This window comes from Neomonachus schauinslandi, chromosome 7 (genome assembly GCF_002201575.2).
Source record: "Neomonachus schauinslandi chromosome 7, ASM220157v2, whole genome shotgun sequence".
In the NCBI taxonomy this organism is placed as follows: Eukaryota; Metazoa; Chordata; class Mammalia; order Carnivora; family Phocidae; genus Neomonachus; species Neomonachus schauinslandi.
The window spans coordinates 150,682,361-150,701,088 of NC_058409.1; the positions used below are offsets into that span (position 1 = coordinate 150,682,361).

Consider the following 18,728-nt stretch of genomic DNA (forward strand, 5'->3'; position numbering starts at 1 on the left):
ATGGGTTTATTTATGAGCTTGATTCTATTCCATTGATCCACAGGTCTGTTTTTAGGCCGATACCTTACTGTTTTGATTACTATTCCTTTGTAATATAGTTTGAAATCAGGGAAAGAGCTATGCCTCCAGCTTTCTCTCTCTGGATTGCTTTGGCTATTCAGGGTCTTTTGTGGTTCCATACTAATTTTAGGATTGTTTCTTCTAGTTCTGTAAAAAAAATGCCATTGGAATTCTAACAAAGATTGTACTGAGTCTGGGGATTGCTTTGGGTGATATGGATATTTCAACAATATTAATTCTTCCAATCCAGGAATACAGAATATCTTTCCACTTATGTAGGTCTTCAACTTTATTAATGTTTTACAATTTTCAGTGTACAGATTTTTCCCCTCCTTTAAATTTATTCCTAGGTATTTTGTTCTTTTTGATGCAATTGTAAACGGGATTATTTTCTCTTTCAGAGCGTTCAATATTTGTGTAACAGAAACAGATTTTCATGTATTGATTTTGTATCTGTCAACTTTACTGAATTCATTTACTAGTTCTAACTTTTTTTGGTGGAGTCTGTGTCATATGTGATCTGATACATCTTAAACAATGACTTTTACTCCTTCCGTTCCATTTTGGATGCCTTTATTTCTCTTTCCTGCCTGACTGCTCTAGCCAGGACTTCCAGTGCTGTTGAACAAAGTGGTGAGAGTGAACATCCTTGTCTTGTTCCTGTGGTGAAAGCTTTCCACCACTGAGTATAACATTAGCTGTGGGCTTGTCATGTATGGTCTTTATTACACTGAGGTAAGCTCCCTCTATACTAGCCTCATTGAGAGTTTCATCATAAATTGATGTTAAAATGCAGTTTTGATTAAAGCTTTTGATTAAAGCTTTTAAAAAAATGTTTCTATGTTCCCATTAAGTATGTGTCTTAAATCCACATACATGAGTTCAAGTGGAACATTTTGCAGTTTGTGGAACTCGGCCAGGATCTGTGATTCCAAGCAAACTTAACTTCTGAGGCGTGATACACTGAATGGTGGCAGAAAGGTTTAAGGGCACCACCTCTGAATTCCCAAGGAGACACCAGCTCCTATGGTTTTTGTTTTTTTTTAAGATTTTATTTGACAGAGAGAGAAACAGTGAGAGAGAGAACACAAGCAGGGGGAGTGGGAGAGGGAGAAGCAGGCTTCCCGCGGAGCAGGGAGCCCGATGCAGGGCTCGATCCCAGGACCCCGGGATCATGACCTGAGCCGAAGGCAGACGCTTAACGACTGAGCCACCCAGGGGCCCAAAGATTTTATTTATTTATTTGACAGAGAGAGAGAGACACAACGAGAGAGGGAACACAAGCAGGGGGAGTGGGAGAGGGAGAAGCAGGCTTCCTGTGAGCAGGGAGCCCAACGCGGGGCTCGATCCCAGGACCCCGGGATCATGACCTGAGCCGAAGGCAGCCGCTTAACGACTGAGCCACCCAGGGGCCCAAAGATTTTATTTATTTATTTGAGAGAGAAGGAGAGAGCAAGAGCACAAGGAGGGGGAGTGTCAGGCAGAGGGAGAAGCAGGCTTCCCGCCGAGCAGGGAGCCCGATGCGGGGCTCGATCCCAGGACCCCGGGACCATGACCTGAGCCGAAGGCAGACGCTTAAGGACTGAGCCACCCAGGCGCCCCAGCTCCTATGGTCTTGCCCCACTGTTGAGATCTGGTGGTAAATGTTCTAGGAGCTAGCAGAGTGCCCCTTGGTGACACAGACTAAGAAGTGCTGAGACTATGAGGTGGTCAGCAATGAGCATGGGCTGGATGGTCACGAAGAAGAGGGAGAAGTTAAGAGGCCTGGGAACCCTCCCTGCCTGTCTTCTGGTTAATCTTGTAAAAAACCCCTCACATGTCAAATTCCTGTATGGCTTTATTGTTTGTGCTCTTAGGAAATGTGTGTGACATGAAATAAACCTGACATTTATTTTAGGATCTACCTCTATTTCCTACCACTTACTGACCTTTCACCGCTCTTGAAAAAGCCCTTTATCCCATGCTCAATCACAGCGTGTGCCTGGGCCTATGTCTGGACTCCACTTTGTGCCACTGATCTCTACCATAGACTAACACAGCTTGCTGACTTAGTTCTGTATAACAGACATCTCATCTATTTCTTTAAAATGATAAATTCATTTTTATTTTATTTTTAAAGATTTTATTTATTTGAGAGAGGAAGAAACAGACTCCCAGCAAACAGAGAGCCTGATGTGGGGCTCGATCCCAGGACCCTGGGATTATGACCTGAGCCAAAGGCAGACGCTTAACCATCTGAGCCACCCAGGCGCCCCCGTAATTTTAAAATTATAATGCACACCATCAAATGTCCTGGCCTTTCAGGACAAGCAAACGGAAAAAACTATCTTAGAACCTAGTAAATGTTAGTTAAAACATTCTTTTATTACATTCTTCAGTGCTCATGTTTCCATACTCTTCATACTGTTTATTCAAGGCATTTTACACTTTTTGGCTGTACTGTGAATGAAGTAATTTTCAAGTGGATTACTGCAGGCATACTGGAAAGCGACTGATGAATCTTTTATACAGATATCTTACTTCATTCTTGTTTTTACTAGTTTTTTACTTACTGTCTTGAGATTTTTTTTTTTTTTTTAAGATTTTATTTATTTATTTAAGAGAGAAAGAATGGGAGAGAGAGAGCAAGCGAGCACATGAGAGGGGGGAGGGTCAGAGGGAGAAGCAGACTCCCCACTGAGCAGGGAGCCCGATGCGGGACTGATCCTGGGACTCCAAGATCATGACCTGAGCCAAAGGCTGTCACTTAACCAACTGAGCCACCCAGGCGCCCCGTCTTGAGATTTTTAATTGTAAGTAATGATACTTTTGTCTACTCCTTTTCAATACATACCTCATTTCTTTTCTATCTTACTGTATCAGCTGGACATTAGCAGAAAAATTAGTCCCCCAACTCAAATGTGCATTCCAAGAAGGCAGGATTTTATTCAGACGACTGGGGCATCCAGAACACTGCCTGGCACACAGCAGATAACAATTCAGGTGGTCCCTTACCTATGACGGTTTGACTCATTATTTTTGAACTTTACAATGATTCAAAAGTCATCTGCGTTCCGAGAACCCGTATATTGAATTTTCATCTTTTTCCAGGCTAGCGATGTGCAGAAAGGCACACTCTCCTGATACTGGGCAGTGGCAGCAACCACAGCTCCCACTCAGCCCCAGGACCCCGAAGGTCAACAACCATCTGCACTCACACAATCATTCTGTTTTCCACTTCCAGGACAGTACTCAAATTAATTACATGGGACGGTCAACACTCCAACATAAAACAGGCTTTGTATTAGATGAGTTTTCCCTCCTATTGACTAACAAGTGTTCTGAGCACGTTTAAGGTCAGCTAAGCAGATGTTCAGTAAGTTAGAGGTGTATTAAATGCATTTATGATTTACACCACTTTCAACCTTCATCAGGATGTAACCCTATCCTAAGTCAAAGATCTGTATGTGCCTTACTTGGTGGGAATGCCTCTAGGATTTCCTATTTCAAAATACCTCATGGATTCACCATTTCCACACCCAAACTGAAGTTCCTACTATCCAGTGCAGTGATTACGTCTGTCATAGCTGGCCTCCAACTCCTGATATCAAAACCCTATAGAAGTCCTGCACAGTACCTCTTGGCTGGTTTCCTTAAACATACCTCTGTCCTTCACTCGTGCTATTTGCCTTACCTTTCCAGGAAGCCTCCCTGAAGCTCAGTCTCCCTAAACACAGAACCACACAGTCCTATAAAAGTTGCAGTATGCAACTTTTTACTTTTGATAGTGAGAGTATGTGCCACTGGACCCTTTTCAGACTATGACTAAAAGGGGCTTCTTTTCGGAATATGCCTCCACACAGGAATTCTTGTACATGATTTCAACTCGGCAGAGAGCTCATTTGTGGACCAAGAATCCCTGTATTAGAAGAACCTGATGGATCCCTAGCTGTTTTACACACTATTTTTATGGATCTAACCCTGCGTTATCCAGCGCAGTAGCCACATGTAGTGCTTTGTATTAAACTGAAATTGAATAAAATTAAAATTCAGGTCTTTAGTCAGACTACAGACCTCAGGCTCCACAGTCACATGTGGAACATGACATGTTTTCACCCTCAGAGAACATTCCATCAGATGTGCTGATCTATAAGGGAAATACATCCTGACAACCAGTGCACAGATTACCATTTCTACCCACCACCCACATTCCCCTCTCGTCCTGATTTTATTTAGAGGCTTCAATGGGCCCAGTGCAAAGACATTTCCCAGAGCTGCTGGAGGCTGGGTGTGACGGTGGGATTAATTTCTTGGCAATGAGATGTGCTGGGCTTTCAGGAAGTCTGCTACAAGGAAGCTCCCAGCTGGGAACTGAGCTTCTCAGACCTTTCACTGTCCCTTCCCCTTCAGGCTTTGACATACACATGAAGGCAGAGAGGGTCTGAGGAAGGAAGCCACATGCAAGCACCCTGGGGCGTATGAGAGAATCACAGTTTCTGCCCTGGGCTGCTATCTCCGGCCTTCTGTGTGGAAGGTGTCCTTTTGCTGAGCCTGGCACAGGGGAATGGACACACCGTGTGCACGTGCTTACCTTCTGCATGCTGAGTCGTAGTTCTGATGTTCTTATGCTTCCATCAGCAAATCTCAATTTGTCAAGATTCATGACGGACTCTTCCCCAGCATTTGGTTTAATTGGGGGAACTTTATCTCCTTAAAAAACAGACAAAAAGCCAGAATTTAATGGAGTTTGGGAAACGTACACAAACTGAGCTGATATTCCACCTGGACCACCCTATATACCTAAGGAACCACAAATGGACTAGGGGCCAAAGAGTAAACATAAAGACAAAATTTCTGGCAAGGAGTAGGTATCCAATAAATCTCTGAACAAAACAGAAACCATTCCTAAGTTTAAAAATCAGATTTATGCAAAGAAACCTTGCTTTATTACTCTATTGAAGGGAAAACTGGCACCTTCACAACAGCGAGCAGTTTCCAACAATTCTGCCCACATGCCCCACCACCACCAATGGTGGTGCTCATTCAGGGACGAGGGAGGGCCTGGCCAGGCATGTTTAGAAGTCTCCTGCTAATTCGGACCTTTGCATCTGCTTACCTAAACCTCAAGACCTGTTTTTCTGACTTTTCTAAAAAGATAAATGTTTCAAAAATTTTTAAAGGTTTTTGTTTGTTTTTTTTAAAGACTTTATTTATTTATTTGAGACAGAGAGAATGAGAGACAGAGAGCATGAGAGGGAGGAGGGTCAGAGGGAGAAGCAGACTCCCTGCCGAGCAGGGAGCCCGATGGGGGACTCGATCCCGGGACTCCAGGATCATGACCTGAGCCGAAGGCAGTCGCTTAACCAACTGAGCCACCCAGGCGCCCTTTTTGTTGTTTTTTTAATGACATGTTTTGAAATGTATTTTCTTCAATAGGTAATATGGGCAGAGGGTATGAAATGAGGAAACAAAGGTTTGCAGGTAAAGTAGGATTGCTCACAGCCACTCTCTGCAAGGAGTGAGGGCACCGGTCTTTCATGTGACCCACCCCAGCTCTTCCAGGCCAGCTGCGGTTTCCTCTGCTTTTGTTTGTAGTGTTTTTTAAAAAAGGGATCATTTGGGGCTCCTGGGTGGCTCGGTTGGTTACGCATGTGATTCTTGGTCTCAGCTCAGGTCTTAATCTCAGGGTCATGAGTTCAGGCCCTGTGTTGGGCTCCACAGTGTGGAGCCTACTTAAAAATAAGTTAAAAGTTAAAAAGTGATCATTTACCAAAATTATTTTTCTTTAGGTGCACAGTTCTACAAATTTCGACACATATATGGGTTCCTGTAACCATCATAATTAAGGTACAGCATAAAATACATTATTAGGGTACAAAATGTTTAAAATATTCAACATTTGGGGCGCCTGGGTGGCTCAGTCGATTAAGCGGCTGCCTTCGGCTCAGGTCATGATCCCGGGGTCCTGGGATTGAGCCCTGCATCAGGCTCCCTGCTGTGCGGAGAGCCTGCTTCTCCCTCTCCCTCCGCCTGCAGCTCTGCCTACTTGTGCTATCTCTCTGTCAAAGAAATAAAATCTTAAAAAAAAAAAAAAAATTCCAACATTTGGGAGGATGTAGCAGTGCTTTTCTTTCCCTTTTGTTTTTAAAAGTTAAAATATAATTAAGGCATAGTATCATTTTTGGTGTAGTTTTGCACATTTTGCCAGAGTTGCACAAGGCCCACCATGATTAGGATGGTGACCAGCAAGCCACCTTATTCTCTAGTTTTGTCTCTTCCATTATGTTATACAAATAAAATCAGATGTACGTAGCCTCTTGAGCCCGGATCATACAACCTAATACGTCTGATATCCATTCGTGTTGTTGCATGTACAAGTGGTTTGTTCCTTTTTTTTATCGCTGACTTAAAATTTTTTTTTTACAGCGTGCACTGACCTTTCAGATACAAAAGTACAAGATATTTTTACAAAACTTCCTTTTTCTCATTTTCAAAGAAAGGGAACCTCGAATTTCCTGCTTTGCTCTGAGATTTGATTTCAGGCTTCACCAGTACAATGGAATGAGCACTAGGTCTGGTGTCAGACAAGGTGGTTTTGACCCCTTTTGTAGCAAAGACGGGGACAGTGCCCCACCTCTGCCTATCAGCCTGGACTTGCAGTCAAGGGAGAAGGTGTCTGAAAACGAACTGTCCTTTTCATTACATGTATCTGCTGACTGCAGATGTAAAGGGGAGTGTGGCATGTTATACTGAGTGAGGGCTGTGTTTCACTAGTAGGATAGTAAGACTTCCGCCAACTTAAAATCCATACAAAAAGCTTTTGTTCAATAAAAACAGCAGAACTGAGACTAAACGGTTACCACTAGTGAAGCATAAGGGGAAGAACAGGGGCCCAGGGATTCCCACCACCCTCCCCTCGGGAACAGTGTCTCATCTCACCTGTTGTTCTGAGCAAATGGGCCACGGTAACCTACACGGACCCTCTGGGAGCTCATTTCAACAGTAAGTGTCCTGTTCATAGTGGGACTCGCGCTTCCAGCACATATTGCCTCAGCAAATTATTTTAAGTTACTAGAAGAACACAATCACTGACTGAAAACCACTGTGTCACTGCAGGGAGAGCTGTGACCCAATCCTTTGTTTTGTGTGCATTATGTTCTGCTTTAACAGATTATTTATATATATTTTTTAGAACCTAAATTACTTTTCCCTAACTACTGAGAACTTATACATATTCATTTTTAAAATATTTCATTGCAAGTAATTTATAACGAGCAAGCACTATGTGATAAACTTCCTCTCAAAACAACTCCTTGGGGTAGGGGGATGGGTTAGCCCGGTGACGGGTATTAAACAGGGCACGTACTGCATGGTGCACTGGGTGTTATACGCAAACAAGGAATCATGGAACACTACATCAAAAACTAATGAGGTATTGTATGGTGACTAACATAATAAAATAAAGAACAAAAAACAAAAAACAACTCCTTCATGGTGACTTTCCTAAAGAGAACATAATGACTACAAAACAAAATCTGACCAAAACCAGGTTACCCTCTAAACTGTTAAGACCCTCACCCAGCCTATGTCTAGTCTCTGTCACCATATAAATCTCTGAATCACTCTGCTTCCTCACTCATAGGGGGGAAAAACACTACCCCTCCACGATCACTAAGCAAATTTCCAATTACAAATCAAGACACGGTAACCTCTCACCTCCCGACAGCCTGGCTACTTGAAGAAAACACATACCAGGTCTGCAGGACTCTGCAATACTCAGAGCACACGCACGGCCAAAGACGACCAGGTCCAAGAGCGAGTTTGCCCCGAGACGGTTGGCACCGTGCACCGAGGCGCAGGCGGCCTCCCCACAGGCATATAGGCCGGGCACGATCTGATCCTGGCCGTTCACGTGCCTCAGGACCTGTGGAAGGAAGACTGAAGACTTCAGGAGCACAATCTGCACAGCCCCATGCAGTGGGGCATCCGCATGCAGGTTCAGAGGAAGGAGGGCAGGTAAGGACTGGATCTACTCTCGTCTACAGGGAACCCTCTGACCGAGTGTGCGCCCGGATACTCGACCACCCCAGGCAGAGATCGGTCCAAGGACCCCACACGGCAGCACCTGTGATTTCAATCCCACAGCTACGGCTCATTAGAAACCTCACTCACCACCTCTGACTGACCCCCTCACTTCCATACTCTGACTCTGGATTCAAATGAAGGGAAGGGAGTATGGCGTATCATCTGTCTATAAAGAGAGAAGGAGATCCCCCGCCACCTTGCCTGCGGAGAGGCCAAAACAAAATCTGGGTGGACGACAAACCACTTGAAAGTATTTGTTGTAAAGAGAATATGAATTACAAGGTCACCGTAAAAGTAACAAGAGATCATATAAGAAAATAAATTATAAACTGGGAAAAGCTGCAAATGATATCGCATCTACGACTGTGTACTACAGAGGGATCAGTAAGTTACCAGTGACTGCTCGTTATTACAGAGTGAAAGCAAATGCTGGTACATGCCCGAGCCCCACTGTGCCCTCCAACAGCAACTCAGTGCTTTCTGAGGAAACCATGTCTTCTCCCGAGTTCGCAAGGGACAACTGTGAGGTGGGCCCATCGTTCCTGCCCTCTTCCCCACCACGGAAGGGCCCGGGCTTGGTCACCTGCCCCTTGTAGTTGGTGGGAATACCACCCATGTTATAATGCACAGTGGGAAGGACAGGGATCGGCTCCTTGGTGACATCCACGCCTGCAAAGATCATGGCCGTCTCCGAAATGCCAGGCAGGCGTATGGCCAGCTGCTCGGGGGGTAGGTGGTGCAACTGCAGGTAGACGTGATCTTTCTCAGGGCCACAGCCTCTGGTGGAAAAGGACATCATGGTGTGAGGCAAAGAAAGGTAAATACAGAAAATGTGAGACCACAGGGGCGCCTGGGTGGCTCAGTCGTTCAGCGTCTGCCTTCGGCTCAGGTCATGATCCCAGGGTCCTGGGATTGAGCCCCGCATCGGCTCCCTGCTCAGCAGGAAGCCTGCTTCTCCCTCTCCCACTCCCCCTGCTTGTGCTCTCTCTCTATGTCTGTCTCTGTCAAATAAATAAATAAAATCTTAAAAAAAAGAAAATGTGAGACCACAAAGTCATTGAAGCGTATCAAGTTCCACTATGCTGTACAAAATTTCCCCTCACTTGTGGTCATCCATTCTTCACGTCTTTTCTGAGCACCTACTATGTGCCAGGGTGGACTCCACATGGTGGGACACAGCCAGAACATGGACAAGATATCCTGCCCTCACTGGGCTCACACACCAGTCTTGGGAAGTCACAATGTGTTTTCCTTGATAAATGCATTAGGAAGTCCTTTCAATATAAATACTGCAAATATAAAGTGTCTAGAGGCTGTTAACACCAAAAATTTGACCAGCATCAGCACAGTAAGGCAGCGTTGGCAGTGAAGAGCTAACACTGCTTCAATGAACAAGAGCCCACACCCTGACGGTCCCGAAACAGCATCAAAGGTCCACATGCTAACTTCAGGTTGCAGACATGTCTGTCTCTATCACAACATTCAGCCAAACTCCCCAAAATGCTGGCCTTTAGAGCAGTATCATAAACTGACAGTCACAGGGCAGCAGGTAGCCGCACGCAGCCTACAGAGTTGGGTGGGGTAGCGTGGGACGGGGTGCTGAAACTCACACACAAGTCACACCAGCCCATGTTAGAACATAGACACAAACAGCACCCACCAAAAGAGAAAGGAGGGGTGCGTGTGTGCATGTGCGCGGACACCTTTGGAGATGATCACACAGACCTTCCTTCACGGATTTCCAGAGTCATGGACCGAGACACAACGTCTCTGGACGCCAGGTCCTTTGCAACCGGGGCGTATCGCTCCATGAACCTTTCGCCTTGACTGTTAATGAGAATGCCTCCCTCTCCACGGCATCCTTCCGTAATGAGACAACCAGCACCATATATACCTGCAAAGAACCCAATTAATTAGATGTTTATAACCTAACAATTGCTAGGTCTGTATTTCAAATGCAAATTTTCCATCAAGACATTTTTGGGGAAAGGAAAAGATTATGCAAAGGGCATTGTGCTCAATGAGAATAATGTGGCAATGTGCTCACAAGAGAGTAAGACAAAGGGAAGATTAAAGAAGAGTAGGAAGTTCTGATAAAAAGCACTGACAAAGCAGCAGTAAGGGGAAAGCTCAGCTGCTGTGGTGATGATGTAGCTTGGCTGAGTATGACAACTGTGTTTAAACTTTCAACACAACCAAGCACACGTTAAATATCTCAGGTTTTGTTTTCATTTTAGAGCATCGTTTTGTGCCATGAAATTGCGACGAGATAGGAAAAATCAGCTTGGAAAGTTCGTATCTTTTTAAAGTCACTGGTTACAGGGTGCTTGAGAGGCTCTGTCAGTTAAGCGTCTGCCTTCAGCTCAGGTCACGATCTCAGGGTCCTGGGACTGAGCTCTGTGTCGTGCTCTCTGCTCACCGGGGAGTCTGCTTCTCCCTCTCCCTCTGTCCCTCCCCCGGCTCATGCACACGATCTAATAAAATCTTTTTTTTTAAAGATTTTATTTATTTATTTGACAGAGAAAGAGAATACAAGCAGGGGGAGCAGCAAAGGAAGAAGCAGGCTCCCACTGAGCAGATAGCCTGATGTGGGCCTTAATCCCAGGACCCCGGGATCATGACCTGAGCCGAAGGCAGACGCTTAATGACTGAGCCACCCAGGCGCCCCTCATTTTACTAGTTAAAAACAGTAATTAAGGGGCGCCTGGGTGGCTCAGTTGGTTGAGCATCCGACTATTGGTTTCGGCTCAGGTCACGATCTCAGGGTCATGGGATTGAGCCCCAGGTTGCGCTTTGTGTGTGCTCAGCAGGGAGTCGGTTTGAGATTCTCCCTCTTCCTCTGCCCACTCACCCACTCGTGCTGTCACTCGCTCAGATAAATAATATTTAAAAAAATGAAGACCACCTAAAACTTTATTTTTCATCCCTGCCAGGGGATCAGAAAAAAACAGAGCAAAGAGAAAAAAAAGGTCAGAGTCTTTAGCAAGGTGGTTGGCTACTGCCACCAGGTGTGGTGTCTCTCAGTTGACAAGTCAGAAAAGCAACCAGAAAGAAAGTCCAGAATGAGACTCATCCCTCCCAAGAGGCAGATCTCTCTCTCTGATTCATTTCTGGATAACAAACCCTCTCAAACCTGCACCCCCAGGGTAAGACCTCCCTTCTGAACCCCACATTTGCAAACTCAACTATCTGAGGACCCAAGATGGGCTCAATCTGCCCATGACCGGGCAGTCATCAACACCTCATGGGGTCCTGTCTGCAACACTTCATCCCAACTTGATTCTCTCCTGCTGTGACAGCCTGCTCTTTTCCCTACAACACTGAAATCTGCCCATGCCATAACTCTGGTCAACAGCATCCCTCCCAGCTGTCAGACATTCACTCAGGAAATACTGACAAGGTCCTACTGTGGACACAGCCATACCTGCCCCTGCCTCTGGGAGCTGACAACCAAGTCAGGGAGAGGGACGCTAACAGTTGGCTTTACGACTGGAGCAGGTACGTCCAAAGCAAGAGGTAGTTAGGCTGGTGCCCTCAACTGCCTTGGGGGAAACAGGGAAACATCTCCTGAGCAAATGACAAGCTGGGCTCTGAGAACATGCCGTGCATGGAGGTGCAGAGGAGCATCAAGAGGTGTGGGGGGCTCAAAGCCACGAAGAGCCCGGACCCATGAAAGCGGTCCCGTCCAGTGCATGGAGGTGCAGAGGAACAGCAAGAGGTGTGGGGGGCTCAAAGCCACGAAGAGCCCCGACCCGTGCGAGCGGTCCCGTCCAGTGCATGGAGGTGCAGAGGAGCAGCAAGAGGTGTGGGGGGCTCAAAGCCACGAAGAGCCCCGACCCATGCAAGCGGTCCCATCCAGTGCATGGAGGTGCAGAGGAGCAGCAAGAGGTGTGGGGGGCTCAAAGCCACGAAGAGCCCCGACCCATGCAAGCGGTCCCGTCCAGTGCATGGAGGTGCAGAGGAGCAGCAAGAGGTGTGGGGGGTTAAAAAGCCACGAAGAGCCCGGACCCGTGCGAGCCGTCCCGTCCTACCTGTGGGGTGGAACTGAACGAACTCCAAGTCCTGGCAGGGGAGGCCTGCCCTGGTGACCATGGCGGTGCCGTCACCAGTGCTGGTGTGGGCAGATGTGCAGCTGAAGTAGGTGCGCCCGTAGCCTCTGGAAAACAGACGGGCCAGCGGAGATAGGACGGTGGCGCCCAGGGAACCAGCGGGTCTGCCCTTCTAATGGCGCCAGAGCGGAGAGAGCAGCCCAGCAGCACTGGGCCACCCTGGGCGACTGGGGTAAGCACCCGAGGGACAGGGAAGGCACTCTCTTTTGTACCTTAGTGCACTTTTGTGCTGAGTGACTTCCCTGATGAGCACATTCTACGTTAATACTAAAATTTCTAATGTCTATGGATTCACGCTTTTAAAGGCTTAAAATGACTGACAGTGTATGAAATGGAATTTACTTATTTTCATCACGTGAACAAACTACCCCAGAAAGTCAGGGTAAACACAGTACCCACTAAAGCAAAAGAGAGGTTAGTCCGGAAAATGTCATGTGACTCTCCAGACCCGTTTCATCAAGGGTCCGCCCAGGTGCAAACTGAGGACAGATACTTCCTCACCCACCTGAGGCAGCTGCTGTGGTTTCAAAGATACAGAACCGAGGCTGGCAAAGCTTATTATGCAGGTGGGATAGGTCACTGCCTGTGACTAAACCACTATTCCATAATGCCTCCACTTTTACTAGAAGAAACGGAGACCCAACTTCCCTACAGAGAAATTAAATACAAGTTAGACTCCTACCCGGTAGCTACAACAGTGTTCTTGGCTCTTAGGCGATGGATGGACCCATCTTCTATGCATAGTGCAATAACACCACGACATTCCCCATTTTCCATCAAGAGATCCAAGGCAAAATACTCTACAAAATAGCTGGTATCATATCGCAGAGACTAAAAAACATGAAAGAAAAACAGGAATCCACAGTTTCAATTGCATTTAGGGTGTCAAATGGACATTTAGCAATACTGCTCACGTGAACAGGTTCAAGGCCCTGATCTGGTGTGTAACAAATGGAGAGCGTAAACCCTAGGAAAATACCAGGTTGCAAAAGGAGTCGGAGTTCAGCTCACATCAGCCACAGTGCTGACGCTGTTGGGTGACAACACAAAAGGAAGCCCTCTCTTAGCTGTATGATCAGAACGTAAGGACACACGTGTCATGCACACCAGAGAAGGCCATGTGGCTGCTTAGTGAAAGTAAAGGACCCTCACGAAACTGTCAGCTCCCCCATGTGACACACAATTCTGCAGGATGGGCAGATCCTGTCACACATCTGTCAATGCACTCAGCCAGAGAAGAAACCGGTGCCTTACATTTGTAAATCAATACCGTGTCCCCATCTGAAAGCGAGAGTTCAGAAAACTGACTATTCTGAATCAGAGTTATTCAGAATATTATCTGGCTATGCCAAAGTAGGCCCCGATTATCCAGTAACTCCTGTCCCCCGAACCTTAGTCCAGTTTGAACAGTTAAGTATTAAATCAATCAGTTCAGGAACTCAGAGGTACTGAGTCATAAAATACTTAACCTCTTCTTACACCTGCAGTGTGGCAGATCGCAAGTTCAAATATAGTATGTCATGATGATCGGTTTAATTTTCTAAAATGGACACTTCCAAATTAACAATTACTATGCACATCCTACAAGTTCCTCTGCTGTTCATTAAGCGACCCCGCAGCGGACACGTTGACATTCTGACCTGTCCCCAGCTCGTCACCACAGGCCCGGCCTAACCAGACCGTGTCGTCACCCTGCGCACCCAGGGCAGCCTCACCCTTCCGTACAACGTGTGCAGCAGCGAGTGGCCAGTGCGGTCCGCCACACAGCAGCACCGGTGGGCCTGCCCGCCTTTCCCAAACTTGAGGCTCTGTCCACCAAAAGCACGCTGGTAGATCCTCCCATCTTCAGTTCTGCTAAACGGCATGCCGTAATTTTCCAGCTATGAAATATAAAAACGAGCACCGGGTACTTTGAAGGAATCAAGACACTCATGGCTACTTTACACTAAACAATTCCAACATAAACCCGCAAACCCCAAACCAATACATTCTATGAAAATTTGAACACTTTGGAGAAGAGAAAAACTCCGCTATTAAATGAGCTGAATGGTTAAAGACAGAAAAGATTTCCCTTGTTCCATCCACTCATTACCCTTCTTTGAGCTGACCACATCTGCCTCAACCTCTCTCTTGTGTTAGACCATGCGAGGGTACTACCTCTACCACGGAAGCAGGAGCCTGCTCCGTCATGTAGTGGATGGCGTCCTGGTCCCCCAGCCAGTCGGAGCCCTTCACGGTGTCGTAGAAGTGCCATCTCCAGTTGTCTTCCTCCATGTTCCCCAGAGCAGCATTGATCCCTCCCTGCAAACAGAGAGCAACTTACAAGCTACAAGGAGGAGCCCCAGTGGCATCTTCCAGGCTCATCCTTTGCCCCCGTCCCAGAACTGGGTTCAGAGAAAGCCAACTGCTTTGACATGTCTGTAAGGGACCTGACTGTGGTCTGGTTACAGGACCTCCCTCAGCTTCAGTCCCCTTACCTAAGAGTTGTCGGGAGGGTTAAGTGAGGTTATATGTGCAACACTCAACACTTCCCAAGCTGGCACATACAGGTACCCAATAAATCTGGGATAGTTTTATGACAAAATGTTCCCAGTGGTATTTATGGGAATGTGTTAAAGACAAGAAGTGTTTACTGCCAAGGAATGAACTCTGAACCCAGAGTCACAGAACACGGCAGTATGGGGACAAACGTAATGCTCGCACTTTTCCTCTCCAACTCAAAACCGGAGTACTCCTCTCTTTTTCACAAGTATAGGCACACAGAACTTCCCCCTCTGTTTTCCAACTGTTCCTCGGTCACAGCTTTTGAGTCAAGCAACCCACACTGGAACTCTTTTCCCACTTGGTGCTACTGGGCCTCAATCTCCCATTATGTTTAGTTCCCAGGAAAGGAATCACTAGCACAGAGCCAGGAATCCTGTAATAGACATGCAGCAAAAGTTACCAAATTACTTCCTCCTCCTTCTCCAACCCCTTCAATTATAAACCCAGACACAATCCTGATTAAGAATGTGAAGTACCAGAGTAGTGGCAGAATAGAGAAAACCTAGTTCAAAATAACACAAAAATACTTGGCCCGGTGCGTCCACCGATCCTATTTACTGCTACTGTTAGTAAAAATCAGGGGCACAGACGGCTAGTCTTCCCAGAATCCCTAGAAGTACCGTTTTGTTTTTTTAAAGTAATCTCTATATCCAATGTGGGGCTCATGTTCTATAACAAAGCCAGCCAGCACACTTTAGACTCTCCAGGCCCCACCGGTCTTATCCTTCCCCCAATTAAACCTATTTTCTCTAGAATCTGCATTCAAGCTAAGCTATCCATTTCTTACTCTTTTTATTGAATATTGCATTATCTGACCACCCTATTATTTTACATTATTTATAATTACGTCTACATCCATATTTTCCTTTTAGACAATGAATTCTTCAAAGGTATATATTATTTATTTTTTCAGTGTACAAAACATCGTTTGAGGACAAAGTTATCTGGGCAATTAAGTGCCTGAAGAATGTTACTGGACACTGAATACAGGCTACAGCAGTAATTAGGGTGGCTTTTACTGGGTCCTGGAAAGTCACCACATACTCTGCTATCTCTATAAGGAAATGTGTTCCAAATACTGGAAAAAACAGTCCAGTACGATTCTGGAATACTCAACCAGGGTACTACCCACAGTATGCCAAGAAAAAAAACAAAATTATAAAGTGCCTGTGTAACATTTCACCTTACTTTTATCTTCTTCCCTAAATTCTGAGCTTTTTAAAGGCCAATGTTCTTTTATCCTACACATTCGTGCCATCACCATCATATTTAACAAGGCCCACACCAAGGCTGCAGCAGTGAACACGAGATCCGGGGCCAACGGCAGCAAGTCCAGAGACGCTCATTTCAGATTGGGAAGAGTACAGTGAAGACAAACCGTGATGTGGGCAGGGGGTCTAGGTGGGTGCTCAGAGAAGACCTGAGTGTGACTGGAGCAGAAAAGAGTGGTAAGAGGCCCCAGAAGCGGCTCTGGCAGTGGGGGTGGTGGCAGTGTGGGCACAGACCCCCAAGCTGAGTGAGCAAATGGGTGCAAGAAGCAGAAAGAGACAAACGTGGCTGGAGTGTGGTGGGAAGGAGGCCTGTGGCAGGAGACCTCACTGCTGCGCAGGTGCCAAAACCACTCAGGGAGCCCCCTTCTCTTACCTGGGCCGCAACGGTGTGTGATCTGGTAGGAAAGAGCTTTGTGACGCAGGCCGTGTTAAACCCAGCCTCGGAAAGGCCAAATGCAGCTCGCAAGCCTGCCCCTCCAGCGCCTACCACCACTGCATCAAACTCATGGTCCACTACTGGGTACTGCGTAGAAATCTGGAAAGGAACAATTCACCTGTCAACCAGGGACTGTGGGTGCAGCTCAAGAGCTCAGAGAAACGCAAGGAGCAACAAAGAGCAGCTGCAGCAAAGAGGGGCCTCCACCCTGTGGGGCCCCACACAGTGTATGGCAGGGGCAGCACACATTGACAGGGCCAACACACAGAGTTGCCAAAAGGAGAGCACTCATCCTAGCACCTAGGAAACCCACCACGAGGTGAAATGCTTAAGAGGTACAGTCTCAAAGCAAAGAACTGCAGAAGCAAAGGAAAGCAACAACAGAAATCAGAATGTTAGTTCTAAATATGGCTTTTCTATTCAAATATATTCTTTATCTTTTTATGGTTATAGCAATATATACATAGGTTATGCTTATATGAATCTAAGCTCATAACGCAGTGTAGATCGTGATTCTCCACCTGTGATCAGCAAGTTGTTTTTTTTTTTTTAAAGATTTTATTTATTTATTTGAGAGAGAGAGAATGAGAGACAGAGAGCATGAGATGGAGGAGGGCAGAGGGAGAAGCAGACTCCCCGCCGAGCAGGGAGCCCGATGTGGGACTCGATCCCGGGACTCCGGGATCATGACCTGAGCCGAAGGCAGTTGCCTAACCAGCTGAGCCACCCAGGCGCCCCTGTCAGCAAGTTTCTTATGACAATGTTAATATGGTGTTTCATTTAGGTAAGCACATTGCCAGTCCATCTGGGCAACCACCTCAGCACCGAGGACTGGGACCCTGTTTTAGGACCATGTTTGTGTTTGACTGAGAAGGTGCCAACTAGCAGTCAGTAACTACTGTGAGGAATGAGAAAAGAACTTGTAAACAAATGTGTCTTCGGCAGAGAACAGAACGGGACCAGTAAACACAAAGAGCCTACACATGACTGGCTTCCTGGTCCTATGTCATCCGTCACTAAATAATGTTCATGTTATTTATTATTTTGCTGCTCTGACTTAATTTTTACTGTGGTTTATAGATACCTATGAAGTGCAAGCAAAAAGGGTTGACGACTGTGCTTACATTTGTACCACAATTAAGTACTATACACTAAAAATAACTGGAGCATCATTGGAATGAGAATATTTTCCTTTAAATAGGAACTGTGTATTATTCCAATATACTGAAAACTGGTATAGATCATTACTCCTGTAAGCCAAAGATGTCATTTATAAGCAAACAAAAAGTTGTGAACTTACTGAATCTGAAACTTTAGCAGAAGACCTCTTATTCCCATCAACAGCGAAGTGAAAACCTCGGGTGCCTGTCTGCCATGTTGCTGGCCACTGCTGAGACACAGATGGAGATGGAACAGGATTAGCCATCAAAATTTCCCCTTAAGTCATGAACCTTTTCAAGTACCCAGGTGCTCCCCCTTCACCTGGACAGCTCAGCTGGGGTCCTCTACTTAACCCTGAAGGGTAAGGACCCAGGGCAGGCCCACATGGCAAGGACCTGGCACCCAGGAAAAACCCTTCTAAATGAAGCTTGTTTCCAAACAGGACACTCACAGACTCAGAGACGAAAAGGCACAACTTCACATTAACATCTTAACTTAGGGTTCTTCATGGAGAAAAAGGGAAAGACATCTATTTTTGCGAAAGTGGTAGTTTGCAAACGATGAAGCACTTTTACTGTATCCATCATAACCCTCTTCACCCCAGAGCACCACATGTCTGCAAGGCTGTGTGGTTCACTGGAAAAGGCACTGGGCAGTGTATCGGGAGATCCATTTTCTAGAAGAGGCTTTACTGCTTGTTGTGACACCTAGGCACCAGTGGGATCAGTCCTTCACTGTTAATGCGAGGACCCCAGGCCCAGAGACGCCCACAGTTTTGCTTCCCCCACCGCTCCACATCTGTGCTAGGCTCGAGGCACACCCCCCCACCTGTCCTACTCCATGGTGCAGTTCCCTCTGTCTGGACACTTGTCTCTGGGCCTTTCACTGGCTACAACTCTCCAAGTTTTGGCTTAAATGTCCCACCCTATAAACACTCAAGAAAACTGGTATTAATGAAATCACAGCCCAGCATGAGGCCACATTCTTTCCATTCTGCTGACTGCATTTGAGAGGACTACTGATAAAATGAAGTTTTGGCAATCTCATAAAGAACAGTTTTAGGAATTAAGTACATTTAACAAT

The 18,728-nt window shown here is 46.3% G+C and overlaps 1 protein-coding gene across 5 annotated transcripts in view; it reads right to left on the bottom strand.

The window, feature by feature from the left end:
* SDHA (succinate dehydrogenase complex flavoprotein subunit A) overlaps positions 1–18,728 on the bottom strand; it is a 31,077-nt gene that overhangs the window by 6,403 nt on the left and 5,946 nt on the right. For 2 of the 5 annotated variants that reach the window (XM_044916655.1, XM_021687090.1), the window contains exons 2-11: positions 17,785–17,871; positions 16,422–16,583; positions 14,391–14,534; positions 13,949–14,113; positions 12,916–13,064; positions 12,156–12,280; positions 9,850–10,018; positions 8,708–8,903; positions 7,792–7,963; positions 4,631–4,749 (exon numbers count right to left, since the gene is read on the bottom strand). In XM_044916655.1, the coding sequence (XP_044772590.1) occupies positions 4,631–4,749; positions 7,792–7,963; positions 8,708–8,903; positions 9,850–10,018; positions 12,156–12,280; positions 12,916–13,064; positions 13,949–14,113; positions 14,391–14,534; positions 16,422–16,583; positions 17,785–17,871 (1,488 nt within the window). Of the gene's footprint in view, positions 1–4,630; positions 4,750–7,791; positions 7,964–8,707; positions 8,904–9,849; positions 10,019–12,155; positions 12,281–12,915; positions 13,065–13,948; positions 14,114–14,390; positions 14,535–16,421; positions 16,584–17,784; positions 17,875–18,728 lie in introns of all 5 variants that reach the window. The other 3 variants (XM_021687089.1, XM_044916654.1, XM_021687091.1) reach the window with 3 other exon arrangements.